Source organism: Mastacembelus armatus, unplaced genomic scaffold (assembly GCF_900324485.2).
Source record: "Mastacembelus armatus unplaced genomic scaffold, fMasArm1.2, whole genome shotgun sequence".
In the NCBI taxonomy this organism is placed as follows: domain Eukaryota; kingdom Metazoa; phylum Chordata; class Actinopteri; order Synbranchiformes; family Mastacembelidae; genus Mastacembelus; species Mastacembelus armatus.
The window spans coordinates 811,587-826,880 of record NW_022872919.1 but is presented as its reverse complement, the minus strand read 5'-3'; the positions used below and the strand labels follow the sequence as shown (position 1 = coordinate 826,880).

General features: G+C 41.5%; 1 protein-coding gene across 1 annotated transcript; it reads right to left on the bottom strand.

Annotated features, from left to right (window-relative positions):
* Positions 1-88: 88 nt before the first annotated feature.
* On the bottom strand, positions 89-12,295 carry zdhhc7 (zDHHC palmitoyltransferase 7). Its single transcript, XM_026333801.1, has 8 exons — positions 12,152-12,295; positions 11,238-11,336; positions 6,527-6,877; positions 5,321-5,445; positions 5,056-5,152; positions 4,460-4,541; positions 3,609-3,739; positions 89-3,348 (listed from the first exon to the last, which is right to left on the bottom strand). Exons 3-8 carry the CDS (start codon positions 6,869-6,871, stop codon positions 3,166-3,168), a joined length of 963 nt encoding a protein of 320 aa, XP_026189586.1. The 5' UTR covers positions 6,872-6,877; positions 11,238-11,336; positions 12,152-12,295; the 3' UTR covers positions 89-3,165.
* Positions 12,296-15,294: the final 2,999 nt, after the last annotated feature.

Here is a 15,294-nt window from a genome sequence, read left to right as displayed (position 1 = left end):
CCACAACTGCAGCATGTTAAATCAGTGTAAAGTCCATATCCCTTTCTGTCATCCACAAAACTAATGCTGGAAAATCACAAGCTACAGCTTTAATTTAATCAAGTTTATTATGTAAAAGAATGACATTAAAGATATAAGACATTAGAAGATTATGACACATTAATAAAAAAAAACCTGAATACAACATCCTATTTATATATTAATAGTAACGTTTATAATTTGTTTATAAAGGACAATTGTTTTTCAAGAAACATTATTTCAGGAGAGCAGAAAACAAAGTTTTCTCAGTTGTTCATGGCAATGTTAATGGTAAATCTGTAAATAAACATCCATCCTCTGTCATCGCTATACATCACAAAATACTCATCCTAGATTTTCTGCACACAGTAGTGAGAGATAAACCTTTAACAGAATAGTGTTATTTGGGTTTACACAACTTTGCACATCATAATACATTTCTCTTCCCAGTTGTGTATTCATTTTTTCAATGTTATACAGCAGTGAATGGAAAAAGGTTCAAAATACAATTAGTGGGTAACTCTTCAAAAAAAAAAACAAACACATTTTCTGTTGCTGAGCCTGAATGTAATGTTACATACCCTGTAAGTGCCCCAATTTGATGTTATTATGATTACAGCATCTGTGTTTAGACATGAATACTGTTGTGAAATACTTATATCTAACATGTTTTACCCAAATCATACCAGCAACAGATGTTAATATTTTAGCTCAAATATTTGTTGCATCATACTTAGCACTGATATTCTGCTACAAATTCAAGTACAGGTTTTGTAGTCTATTAGTGGAGATACTCATTTGTATTATAATGGAATTTTGTGTTTGTCCTGGATGCAAGTTTTACTTGCAACTATTTTCAGCTTTTGCTTGATTAACAAGATATTTGTGCATTTGCAAAACCACAGCATAAATTTTTACATAAGTTTTCTGAGAAGTCTTACAGTCTTTCATTTATACATGTGTCTAGGAATTTTAACCCTGCCTGGTTGGCCTAACTTTCACTTGTTTTGCTTCTCATTAATGAAAAATTATACTGCGCATGTCTGGGTAAGGGAATTGCTCAATACAGAGAAAGTATGACAGTTTTATATGTGAGAGATATTCTCCAGAAAACTGTTGCTGAGGTGATGCAGTCCAGCAGAATAGGGTGCGAATCAGATGCCAGCATTAATAAAATCCCCTGATATCGACTGGCTTTCAGTGCTGTGTCACATAATCCCAAACTAGAATACATTCTACATTCTAATAACAGCATGTTTCTAAAAATGTAGCTGGAGTGTCAGCTATCATCAGATATTTAGTGTAAACACTGGAGGGATGGTTCCTTCCAACCACAGATGAGAACAAACAGCAGTATTCTGTCCAACACATGGTAAAAACAGGACTTGGAGAACTGACAAAACTTTGATAATCCCAGTCCATCAGGACTTTAAATCCTAAATGCTTAATTCAAATTCAAAGCCACATTTATCATAGCAAACAGGTCCCATTAATTATGCAAAGTAAGAATAAGAGACAAGTTGTCAAAAAATGTGAAAACATCTTTATAAATATGGTAATGATTACAAAAATCAATTAAGATGATCATTTTACTTGATTGAATGATTTCAAAAGGCATGGGTGTGTATTGTAAAAACACTGGGTAAATATCTGCTACTGTCCTGCCCCTAGATGTTACAGATCTGGCATTTCTGGAGTGAAGCAGAAAAGGCCACCCAAGCATCTGCTGAGTTCCCCGAGACTATACTCAGTATTAAAGCTTGTATAGAGAGCCTGGCACCTCAGCGTCTTTCAGCAAACAGCTCCTTGTTAATTCTACAGGCTTTCAGCACAATGAAGCTTGGCTCTGTGGAGCAGTACAAGCCAAAGGAGGTGGTGCTAGCATCTAAAGTTGTCCTTTTCAAAATGTTGCACTGCATGGGGGCCAGGGATCATGCATAGCCACAATGTTTGAGACTTTGAGGCTGTCTTGGGAGTTTGTGAGGTCATTTTGCTTGGTTTAAATGCCATGAAGTCCTAGGCAACTGTTCTTCCATGTGGATTTCCACCAGACACAGTAGTAGCCTCCATTTTCCCGTGTATGAGTAAAAGGATTCACACTTGGCAGTGACTCAGGTGTTAAACCTGAACCACTGCCTTACGGAGCATATGGGGCATATACGTGTTTTGGGGGTTCACTGTTTGTAAAAACCGAGACAGAGACAGCATGAAGGACTGGTGGAATTAAAAATATATACAACTAATACAAAACTAGGATTTTTTTTTAATCAAATGAAGATTCAGAATAACAATAGTCATCTCCACAGAGACGCCACTGTGGTTAGAGAAGAAGAGTGATTTCTACTGGCCAGAGAAAAACTATTTCAGCCCAAGGATGAAAAAACTGATGGAGATGAACAGATAGGAAAAGCCACTTGGTCCTCTGAATAAAAATGAGGCTTGTGTTCACAGTAGCCTGTTCATTCATTTTGAAGATAATGACAGCCCCATTTTCTGGCTGAGATACTGACTGATTGAGCTGTTATACATGCAAATCAAAGGAGTACACTTCCATCTCTGATGTCCACTGTGCTCTATATTCAAGCTTCTTCTCAAGTGCCATGTAAGTAGTGCATGTCCTTGACTGATTCCCTTGTCTGGGTCCAGTTTCAAGCATTTCCTATTAGGTTCTCTTGTCACTGGGTCCAAAGATATGTAGTCAATACCCCTCAGAAAAAAAACAAATCTTGAATCTCATGTGTGCAGCAGAGAAACAGCTGAAGCTGTGTACTGAAGGTGCATTAGCTGAGTTCAAAGCGCACCTTGGACAGTCTCACAAGGAATTCAAGAATCACTTGATTTACATACTGCATGCTTTACCTAAAAACACACAAACAAACCAAAAAGCTGCTCATGTTAGAAACGGTGTCAGCATACTCGTGTAGACCATAGGTGCTGGGTCTACATCAGCATGTGAGAGAGAGTATAAACTTTCAGTGGTTGTGATGCACAGGGTCCCACTGGAGCAGCCTGTCTCCCTGTCACCCACACGAGAACGACAGGCTCAGGGAGCAGATGTCCAGCTTATTCCTGGCCAAGGAGGGCATACAAGCATTCTTGCTTTAAATACAATCAAGTGCAGGCAAACTGCAACAGTCTGCTCTGCTCTCAGACAGAAAACTCAGACCCGCCGCGACGACCTTGGGTCAACAGCAACAGCCGCCGCAGACGCAGGCCTGTGAATGGATTGCACCACAGCAGGGACGGTGGACCTCCGAATACAGTTTTCATTCCATCCCATCTCATGCGACGCTCCCATGTGGGCTTCTCATTTTTTAGACGTTCAATCTCCTGCAAGACATTCAAAGCCGTCGGTAAATGAAAGACTCCTCTTTAAGGTATCTGTTTGCTTTGGCTCAGAATTCAAATAGGAAAAAGCATTGGAGACAACCTGAGAGAATCATATTGATCTCCTAAGAAACTGATTACACACTACACATACAGGCAAGAGTATTTATCAGGACTACAGTTCATCGTTTTCAGAGATGCCCTCATTGTACAGGGACCTTCCCTGCCACGCACAGAGCTGGTGGGGCGCAGTGAATACTGACCGTCTCATCGTTGCAGATGGAGTGGATCTGGGTACCAAACATTACAGCAGTGAAAGTGAGGAAGAGAATGGCTTCAAGGCAGAGGAAGATCAGGAGCAGCACAGACACCCCTGGGGAGAAGTCACTGCACTCTGGTCACAGGGAGAGAAGTAGAAAGGCTGAATGGCTGAAATGTAAAATGAAACCCCAGATAAAATAACAAAACTTTTTTCCAAAGGCTCATGTTCCTCTTTTTCAGTTAAAAAAAGATAACTGGGTAAAACCCGACAAACTGGGCCAACAAGGAAACTACTGCCATATTACTTGTTAAAGTCAAAGCTAAGCAACCAGTGTGTGGATTCCCTCATCGTGGTTTTTTCCGATGCTGCAGTCCTGCGCCTGACCTAAGAATAGACTGATGTGCACACAGTAGCTCTAATGTGTGCTGCTGGAAAGAGGATGGAAAAGTAAATCAACACACAAAAAAGATTTGCGACTGTGCCACTGTGCGTCTGCTCTAGTAGTCTGGAATACTGTTTAATATGGAAAACTAATTGGTTTCAGTCACATCCTGTAAAATACAATATTATCTTTTCTGGTTCATTCCTATAGAATCCCAGATGGGATCAGGAAAAGATCAATGGCATCTCTGTGATGCTTGTGCTACACTACCTCAACAACCTTTGCAGAGCAGCTTTTCTTAATGGGCTAACAAGCTGATTCTTTTACCACTCTGCTCTCTCTAAGCAGTTTCAATCACTTGATTAACAGTTTGAGTATTTTTTCACTTAAACCACAACCTTATTCCACTGTGGGCTTGTATTTCTGGCTCGGACTCATAAAAGTTGAGGCTGCAAAACATGAGGCCTTACCGTTCCACTGCACTTTAATACAGGTGAAGAAGTGCATACCACTGAGGCCCAGGGCATGGGCAGAAATCAGGGCTATGTACATCTGGTGAGGACAACAGAAAAGAGGAAGGTATTGACAAAAACTGAAAGTAAAGGCAAAACGTTGAAATGAATCCTCCCTTATGACACCATATTCATTTGTATGTACCGTGTCAATGAAGTTTCTTAAATTCTCATTCATAGCCAAACTTTAACGCCTTGTAAATTACATTTGATTTGAAAAACCTAAAACACCACAGCACACGTGCCCTTGTACTGCTTAGCCATACATGACAGCTTTATGTTTCCTCCAAAAAGCCCCAGTCAGCATATGGAGCCTGTAAAAAAAGTGCTGATGTTGTCAAGGGAGTCACAACTGGTGATCAGAGCATATTTCATGCAGGTCTGTGTCTGCTGTGCTCTACATCACTGCAGAGCTGTGAACCTCAGCTGGTTAACATGAGCAATTTACAACATGGTACAGGAATTTTAATTTAAGTCAGTTTGAAACCAAACGTGGATTTCTAACTTTGCTAAAATAAAGACTCATAAAGACTCTGAGCACTCTATTCACTTACAGTGAAAAGAACAAAAAATCTCTGATTCTTCTCTCCCACACAATTATTGACCCAGGGACAGTGGTGATCCATCTTCCGGATGCATCTTTTACAAATACTGCAGGAAGGAGAGAGAAAAAGTGAATGTGTGACACTAATCTCATCATCTACACTGTTCCTGTCTGCACAAAACACATGCATAGTGTTGTTTTTAAAAACAGATTTGGAAAAAGTGAGGTAAAGGAGCATTTTGCAGTGTAATTCTGCACACAGCAACTGTACTGACCTGCAGTGGTGTGCTCTCTCAGGCTTGATGCTGCAGCACTTTGGGCATTTGTAGATTACCTCACCAGGCTTCAGCTGTAAGCTCTCCATGTACTCTTTGGTGGCGTTGCCCTTAGGAACTGCACCCTAAGTCAAAGACAAATGCTGTTTATTTTGAAGGTCTGGATAAATTCTTTGTGCTACAGACTTACAGAAGGCAAACTGTGTGTCTTGGGACAAGCAGCATAAATTGCATAGGTTTTCATATTGCTAGGCTTGTGAAAAGTGCGAACACTACTGGTACATGCTGTTCTTAGGTAGCACCAGCTGTTTGACTGGGACTGAATTTACAGCCAACACTGACTCTACAAGACATTTCTTTGCACAATGCAGACCAGATATGAGATGTTTTAACTAAAGCAGTCTCTGTTCTGGGAACATACAATACACCCATTACACGACTGAATCGTGATCAGTGTAAAAGTAACCGTCACTAAAAGGGATGCCCAAATAAACACCTTCAAAGCTCAGTTGGAATCCCAGTTTGCCACACTACTGCACAAATCTTCTGTGTACTATTTTGGGCTTTGAAATGGAGCAACTGTTAAGGCTGTGCTGCTGGGCTAGAAAGCACCAGCAGGGCTGTTATCACACATCCAGTTTCTCTGAGTCAGTGTTGCAGCAGCACCAACAGCATTTGACCTGCAACCTCCTGTAGCATGAACTGGCTGAATTCACAAAATATCAGTAACAAAGTGCAGGATAATCCCTGTGGCACTTATGTTTGATTTTTACAGTAGGAAAATCTATGAAATGACAGTGTGGAAATATCTCAAGGGCTGATATCATACAAGAGTTAAAAAGTTTCTGGCATCAATTAAACAGTTTAACTAAAAACACATTTTGATGGGCACAATAACACGTCCCTAAACTAAAGGGTCTCACAGTGAACGGCCTCACACAGAGTCCCAGATTACATCAGTGTCTCCTGCCTGTGCTGCAACACTCGCTATCAAAACATCTGCCACACTGTGACTTCTGACTCCATCTCTATTCAGGCTGCATATCAATGACTCTGCACTGAAGATGATACCTTGTACAATACACAACTGTTAACTAATGCAATATTAATTCTGGATCATATTTGAAGGAGCTACAAAGTTGATGACATCCTTTTATTTTCTCCACTCAGCCTGCAGCTCTGTCTTACTCTCTTTTACATCCTTACCGGGTCAGTCAACATGGTACGCAGATGCGAGGCCAGTGCAAGCACAGCCAGGGAGTTGAAGGTGGCCCCGTTCAGTAGTGAGTACCAGAAGTTCTTGGCAGGCAGCAGCATGACAAAGTTCACCACGAATTCAGCGTACAGGACCAGGAACCAGGTCATGGTTGCACACACCATACCACAGCTGTCCTGAATGAACCACAGTGTGCGGTTCCCCACCGTGTGGCCAGCGTGGGGACCTCCAACCATCACGCCGGCTGCCAGGCTCCCTGTCTCGACATCTGCACCTGCCGACAGCAGCGGGTGGTGCTGCTCCATGTCTCGCAGTCGGTGATTTGAAGACTGCATCCTGCCCTGGGGAGAGAGAAAATATGTGAAGCAGGACAGAGTTTAGGGCTACTGAACAAGGTACATACAGCTAATAAGAAAACAGCAACAGAGACACAACTTAAGTGAAGCTCACCATCTACACTGCTCCATCACTAGTGGGGCAAAGAAAATGTATGAACAAGGGTGGCTCAACCTTGGACTCAGCTTTTTAAGCTCAGGGCCCTTTGAGTCATGCTGCTGTTAATACATGAGACAAAAGTCATTGGAGATTTCACCTTCTGTATTCACGTCAAGGTTAGAAGAGAACACGCAGAACCAGCCCCAGAGACTACATCTGAGGCTTCAAGATAGATCAATGACCGGTCAGGCCCCTTTAGGAAACTGATCCTGCAGCTGAAATATGTGTGCACGAAGAATACAGGCTAATAATAATCTGCAGACCCAGTTACCTGCTGCCGGCAAACTTCGATGAAACACAGTAAACCAATAAAACAAAAAGTTCCAAAATCTCAGCAACGTGATTTTAGGTTCCTTTGGTTTAAATGAGAACTTCAGGAGCATAAAAACCAACTGCAAGTTTTTAAATCTCATCAAAACATTAATTCATCTCCTCAAAACTCAGATACCGCTTTAGTAAGATGAGACGATTTAGTGTGGGGAAGTGGATTTTCTCTGTGGGGACTTAGAACAGACCCAAATTAATGTCTACTAAGATCAGTGTGCTCCTCACTATACAGAAGGCAGAACTTGACATCTTATCTAAATAAGCGTGCACACCACCCAGAAAAACTCAAGACGTATCTTTAACAAAAGTTTTCAAATCACAAGCAGTCTCAAACCTTTGCCTTAGTGACTCTAAAATGAGTCTGGGTATTGAAATCATTGTAGCAGGGTGTACTACGTATTTAACTGAACAAGAGTGTGTCTGGCAATAAGATTCATCTCAGGTAGGAAAGACACAAACGTGTTAAAACCACTAAATGTGACCGACCTTCATGACACAGTCCGACAACCAAGCCCACATACACTGATATGCTTTCAAATCATGCATTGTTTAATCGATACTAAACTACTGACTTGTCTTTGCTGACAGGTAGAGATGCTCACTGAAATTTGAATGTGGCATTCTGCTGGACTCTGATGTGGTGACTTGAGGCAAATAACTGCACCCTTTTAGCAAAAGAGACATTTGCTGTGAGATGGATGGTGCAGAGCTAAACCATCAGTCTTAAACTGACCAGGCTGCCATCCAAACATCACGCTGCTGTTTGTTTCTGCTTGCATCTGAAAACTTCCCTTTGTCCGTGGGTGTCGCTGAAATTGCTTGCAACAGAGAAATGCCAAAGGGGATGAGATGAAACATCAAACTATTCAGGACACACAGTGGTTTCGTGGTAACTGGTTCACAGTCACTCTGTTTTGCACAACTGCAAAAAAATGATACCTTATGTGTTTCAGTGCAAATAAACACAGCATGCTGGCTATAAAATAAAGACTTTGATCAAACATTAGATCTGATTTTAAAACCAGCACTTAAATCTGTTACACGCCACTGATTTTAAACCTGTATTATTGGGGTACTAAGCCAGTTTTGAGCCCATCCATACTTCCTATGTCAGGAGTTTTTTTTTTTTCTTTTTAAATCATCTTTCTCCATTTTGATAAAGCAGGGGCTGCTTGTTTCTCACAGGATAAAGCTAAGGACAGAAGCACTAAATGCAGGTCAAGAGATTATACAGTAAGCAAAGTTATTGTTTTCATTATGCCATCATAAGGGATAACAAGTGTAGGAAAGGAAAGACTGTATTGAGTGCCTTGCTCATGAGATCAATACAGATAAGATTGTTTGTCTGAATGCTCTGTTGACATGTCTTGCTGAAAACTGCCACAGCAGTTATTTCTTACTGACAGTTATAAGCTATGGTTGCTAAATTATTCCTCAGCAGTTTCCGTCTCCAGTGCTTTACTCAGTCCAACGTTGTGGGTTTGTTGTGGAACGTTTGTTACCAGGAGTGTGCTTCTCCAGGGGAGCTCACTTTTTTTGTGGTCAGAAACAACAGACACAGCATTTATAAAGCAGCCGATTTCACTGTTTATCACTGATCCATTTAGTAAGTATATGGATAATTAGATGACCCCATCTAACTCGATGCCTGCCATGTTTACTTCCTTTACTGCTTTTCTTTTCCTTGGAAAACAGTAAGCTCATTTGAATAGAGCTTCATAAGCACATCTGCTAAATGACTATGTAGTGGTGTTAACCAACTGAATTTCGCAATGAATGAAATGAATGGGTGGTGGTGGCGGCAGTAGATAATAAAAATGCCTGTATGAGGTTATTGCTGCAAAGGAGGTTCAACCAGTTACTAAATCTCAGGGTTCACTTCCCTTTTCCAGTTAATGTGTTCAGTGAAGACACTTTTTGTGTTTTATTAGCTTAAACACATTGTGCTTGTCTGTACTTGTTAAATCACATTTTATGACTAATGGATGCAGATAACCAGATTTCTATAGAGTTCTCTGACTTTTTCTTGGCTTTGTAAAGTTCACATTTTGCAAACAAATGCTGAAGTCAGTGTGAAGTACTAGAAAAAGAAAACACTATGAGCTTCTTTGTAAATATTTCAGCGTTTGCTGTCACTGTGTACTTTCACACTTGTGTTCAGGATAAAATGATGTACTTAGAGGACTTTTTCCCATGATTGGTACTGTCTGACTAAAAGCTCCATAATAATAATCTTTAATATGTTTCTGCCATATGGAGTTTTATTTAAGGTTATCTGCCATAAACTTCTGTTATTTATATGAAATCTCCTTAGAAATAAACCAGATGATCCACTCTTGCATTGTTTATATTGACATGATGATGGACATCCCAAACTGACTGAGATAAGGACAAATTAAGGTGATCTATGACTATTGGACATATTTAGTCTGAGTTTAAACGCCATTATATAAAAAGCATATTTCTCTGCATCAGTGCTGGAAGGAAAGAAAAGGAAGAAAACAAACAAAATGACTGAGCCCACTTTGGTAAAAGCATCACTAGTTAAACTGATGACAAAAGACAAAATGTATGAGGAGTCAAGACTCAAAAGCTTGGAAAATGATTAACCTGCATCACATATTCACTTTGTTGTAACTACACTGGGCAGCTGTGTCCAATCTGCCATGAAAAAATGTGATGAGTAAATAAAAATGCCAAGAATTATTAGAGCAATGTGAGGAGGAATGTGACCTGAGTGTTGTGTGTGATTGCTGGACAAAGAGTGCCTCTGGTAAAATGACAAATTTATTCAGCTACAGTGTTGTTTACTACACATGACCAACAGTAAATGCTGTGTTAATTTTCTATTACACAAAACTAATTAGCATCGCCCTTAAGAGGGCAGAAAAACACTCCTGGTCAGTGTAAGACATATTGATTGTTCTGTGATCAATAAAAGGGAGGTCCATTAAAGCCACACCAGCTGCATGTGCAGCTGTCTGCCCTTCCCAGTCAGAGGGCACAGCTCCCTCTCATTATGTCTCTTCTCCCTGACATACACAATCAGCAGTTACCTCAGTGTCATCCTGCTCAAATCACTGTGCAGTCACCACATACCAAGCCACAGCAAGGGCTGGTGTCTGCAGCCAGAGAAAATTAGATGAAACAATAGACGAAAGCTAAAACCAACATAATATTTTTACTGAAAACACTAAGAGACAAAAATAAAGACATCGTTGGTTGGGAATATTGACACAAAACAAAGAAATCTAAAAAACTCTTGATGTTACAAACAGAATCAATACATGACCTGTTACATTCATGGTTTTCATCTGGAAAACATTCAACCCACAACATTCACAACCAGGGAGCAGAAGTTTGACTTATCAAAAAACAAAGCTTAAAAAAAAAAAAAAAAAAAAATTTCACCAACAACAAGTGAACATTAATTATAAAGTGATGTGATATTTATATTTAGACATATTAAACAACTCTGAGGTTGACTAATCTGGTTTAAAACTCAAATGGGCATTCATCATAACTATTTATCTATAATAAATAAACAGTTCTGTCCACACTCAAGTCAGTGCCCACACATTTCATTTATGGTAATTAATGGCAGATTAACACTTTTTGTGCTTTTCCTCCTACATTTGTTACTATAAATGTAAATAATTCATTTGCATATCGGCATTGTACATTTGTTCTGCAACAAAAATCTGCAGGCAAGAAATGACAAAACATTTAACTGGGTTCTAAATGTGTATGTCTGTGTATATCACACAGTTTCAACTGCTTAATACTCACAGCCTCAGTGGAAACACTTGTTAGCCAAAGCCAAAATGAGGAATGCAACTCTTTTAAACCATGAGGCAAGCAAGCGAAGGGGCAGCCTACCTAATATGTTCCCTCTTCACAATAGCATGCTGTGGTGAGAACCTCCTGGACCAGCGTTCAGGGTGAAGAGCACATGTAATGTGACATACAGGCTGACACCTGAAAAAGACACAAACAGAAAACTTTGCATTAACACACACGCACTCAGTTTTCAAGTTAGTAAAAGATCTGCGAGGTACATGCAGCCCAGGTGGACCAAGTAATGAATCCAGCACAACAGCACTACAAACCACAGAACTAAAGTTAAAACAGCTGTGAAACTAATCTTGAACACAGCATAGAACCACATTAGTCTTAGCCAGGCGTCCCTAATAAACTGGCATGTGAGCGTATAAACCAGAGTCTGTCTAAAGCAGCCTTCCCTCCCCAGATGAATGAGACTATATGGTGCCCAGGATTTTTGCAAGTGCTCGGTTTTCACTCCCAGGACACACACCCATCCTCCTGTTCACAGCAATGTGGTGACACTGCAAATAGATAGTCCGCACTGCAATCACGGATTTTCCTCTACTGACTTGACCCTGAGGTGGTAAATGGATCCTGTCCAAACCCCCGGAGTGATTATAAAGACCACCAGGACCTCTGTTCTCACACAAACTACAACCTGAAGCACAAAACAGCAGATTAGTGGAGTTAGTTAGAAGGAACGACCGAGATTAGAGCCAAACCAACACCTTCTGATTTATCACCCGCCATCTGTCGGGCTCGTCATAATAGTAAATCCACCATAACAACAAGATGCAGGCATGGGTGTGGGGTTTTCTCGCAGATGAAGCTGCAAAGGTCGTGACTGAATCACAGACACGCTGGCTTTGCTAACTAACATCAGACAAACCCGACAGCTAACACAGCTAGCATGCTAACGCTGTGTGCGAGCGACGAGTGCTAAATCAGAAGCCGCTGAAACCACAAACCTCAATGCTGCCCGGGTCTTCTGCGGGACCAGCTCCTTAGCACATAGTGAAGTCGTGTCTGAGCTAAAGTCCAGCTACAACACAGCCGAACCCGCAGCAGCTCATCACTCAACAGGGCTGACGAATGACCAGTAACGACGGAGCTTCCGGGGTTCACGACTCGGGTTTCTCCGTTACGGTTCGCGAATGTCCGGAAAATGGAATTTGGTCAAACAGCGCCACCGCGTGGATCAAGGCAGAATCACACGCAGACAGCTGCAATAACCTCAGTTCAACACTTGCGGGTGCTGCTGGTTAAATACGGTCCGGATAAACTTGGAGCAAATAAACTGCGTTGAAATGTTGTAGTTGAGAGTCAATGATGATGAAGGTAACAAGCATTAGAAAGTGTAAAAAGTCAGCTGGATGTAATACAAACATTACGTGGTTGAAGCCCTGGCATGGCCTGCATGTCAGTATGTGTGCATACTGTAGATACATGTTCTGCTTTATCCATCCATCCATCATCTAGACCCCCTTAGTCCTTAACCAGGGTCCCAGGGACCTGCTGGAGCCTATCCCAGCTCTCTTTGGGTGAAAGGCAGGGGTCCACCCTGGACAGGTCCCCAGTCCATCACAGAGCCACATAGAGACAAACAGCCTCACACACTCACACTCACTCCTATGGGCAATTTAGAGTCACCAATCAACCTGACATACATGTTTTTGGACTGTGGGAGGAAACCAGAGTACCTGGAGAAAACACACACAGGCACACGGAGAACATGCAAAGTCCACACAGAAAGGCCTCTGATGGGTTTCAAACCAAGAACCGTCTTGCTGTGAGGCAACAGTGCTAACCCCCATCCACTGTGCTGCCCTATAGGCCTAGTACATAGTATAACAAACACAAGTCTGCACCTTTTTGGTAGGCCAGAAACACTTTCATGCATGTTACACATGTGGTTCAGTCAGTGATGTCACAGCAGGTATTTTTAGGACTCACGGCTAAAGAAAAACACATGGGCTGAGTCAGTGAAATATTTAGCTTGACCTGAACAGGGTTTCTTGTGGTCAGGTGAGGACAGATGCTCAACTGTAGTAGCATGTCGTCAACAAGGAGCAGTAAGATCTTCCTGGCAGCAGTCCTTGCTGTCACGTGTCTCCCAAGAGTGGATTATAAAGCCAAGACAAAGCAGCTTGCCCTGTCCCTGCCCTATGTCTGCAGCTGCGCAGTGAAACCTCAGGGCTTCTGCCCTCTACTGTTCTAGTTCACAGCCAATATCAGCTGTCTCTTTTAAAGAGAGGGAGAGAAAAAATACCCAGCAATCCCCTAAAGCAGCTTAAAGGCTGAATCTGGGGACTGAAGCCCTTTCCATTTCCAGAACTGCTTCACCCTTCCCATTATGGTTAGATGAGCAACTGGATGACTGCTAAAGAAGCAACCCCAGTGTATCCATGTAAATTGTCTTCTGCATTCTCCTAAAAGCCAATCCCACCTGATATAAATCCACCAAATGTATCCTACTTAGTTATACCAGAACAGGCATTAGAGACTGAGAATAGTTACTGAGGCAAGCAGGGTTATTTGATTTTAACTCTAAATGTAATCAAGAGTCTTGTATCCAATTAAATAATGAATGCTAAGTGCTCATGTAACAAATAAAATCTCCCGTTGGGGACTGTCTTTCCCATGTGCATTATTATTTTGGTGCAGCCCCCACCCTTTGTTGACATACCGGCTTTTGGAGTGAAGTGAAGTGAAGCAAAGTAAAGTAGAAAGCAAAGTGGTTTGGAGCAAGTGTGTGATGTGACTATACTTATATGGTTCCCTTGTCGGTGTGTGTGTGTGTGTGTGTGTGTGTGTGTGTGTGTGTGAGAGAGACCGTGTGCACTGCTGCAGGAATAAAAAGGGAATGAAGAATGTGGGCATTTGTTTACATCAGAGACTGAGAGGGAGAAAGAGAAAAACCCAGTTGGAGAGCGAGAGAGAAAGAAACACAGGGAAAAGACGAGCAAACAGGAGAGTTTATGACAGTTCACGGCCAGTGATAATGTCATTAACACAGAAATCTGTCACTGTATTATTTTCGTTTGGCCTGGGAACAAAGCCACAGCTGGGCAAGACTGCAGGATCTACCAAAATGACAGACTAAGATGTTATGGGTGACAGTATTAGCATGACTGCACATTTTAACACCTCAGCAACCCACTTCATCTCAATACGATATATTATCATCCACATTTAATATTCTGTAACACTGCTGTGAAAATACAAAATAATTGTCAGAGTTGCTCTTTATCTTCCTTACAAATGGAACTTTACTTTTTGATGACCTCTAACCTTGCACAGGCTTAGCTCTGCTAGATCCACCTTCTCTGCGCCCATTCAAATCCATCCTAGAAGCCTTTTAGAGGGGATTTTCTGAGAAGGGAAATCTGTTGGCTTTTCTAAAACTGCAAGAGTGAAACAGACAAGGGCCAAGTCCTTTTGCACTACAGGCCATAGGCTCCTTTTGTGTGTTTGGCTGCACTGTGCAGAGCGCTTGACTGGATAAGCATTACAAAAATGCAACAGCTCAAGATCGTTAGAGGTCACTAATGTATCTCTCTTATTAACTAAACAAAGCTGAGAGAGTATGCTATTGTGGCAGAGTTGAATGCCCTTTGAGAGCCTGGTGGGGACATCTTTTTAATACACTTGTTTCCTCCTTTCACTGCACTGTTCTCTTTTTATTTTTTTTTTTGCAGAAAAAGACCCATACAATGGATTACATTAAGGCTTTGGTGAAAGGAGCCAACAAGCAAACAAGTGCCTCCTTCACATACACCACATGATGACAAGCAGGGCAGAGTGTGTTTTCATTACAGAATATGAAGCGAAACGTTCCGGGAAAGGTCAGGGACATGTAAAGTAAAAGTTATGAGCCTCATGCAAAGCATCAGCAACATTTATAGGAAACAGCATGCATCTCAGCCTGCTGCACAATATTCCTCACACATATGGCTTTTCACTCACACCAGACCTCGCTCAGGGTCTGCAGAGTTTACTGTGATGTGATAAGATTAGAGCTAAGCCTTGTGCCCAACAGATGCTGCGGATTCTTCTGGCTCATCTCAGTTTAGCATGGAAAGTACTATATGCTGTAGTGCACCAGACAGGC

Excerpts from the sequence above, each read along its gene's own strand:
- zdhhc7 (XM_026333801.1), bottom strand. The coding sequence starts at position 6,871 with ATGCAGTCTTCAAATCACCGACTGCGAGACATGGAGCAGCACCACCCG. Across the intron at positions 5,446-6,526 it reads GTACCATGTTGACTGACCCG|GGTGCAGTTCCTAAGGGCAA; the intron begins GTAAGGATGTAA and ends TCTTTGACTTAG. Across the intron at positions 4,542-5,055 it reads GATTTTTTGTTCTTTTCACT|ATGTACATAGCCCTGATTTC; the intron begins GTAAGTGAATAG and ends TGTCCTCACCAG.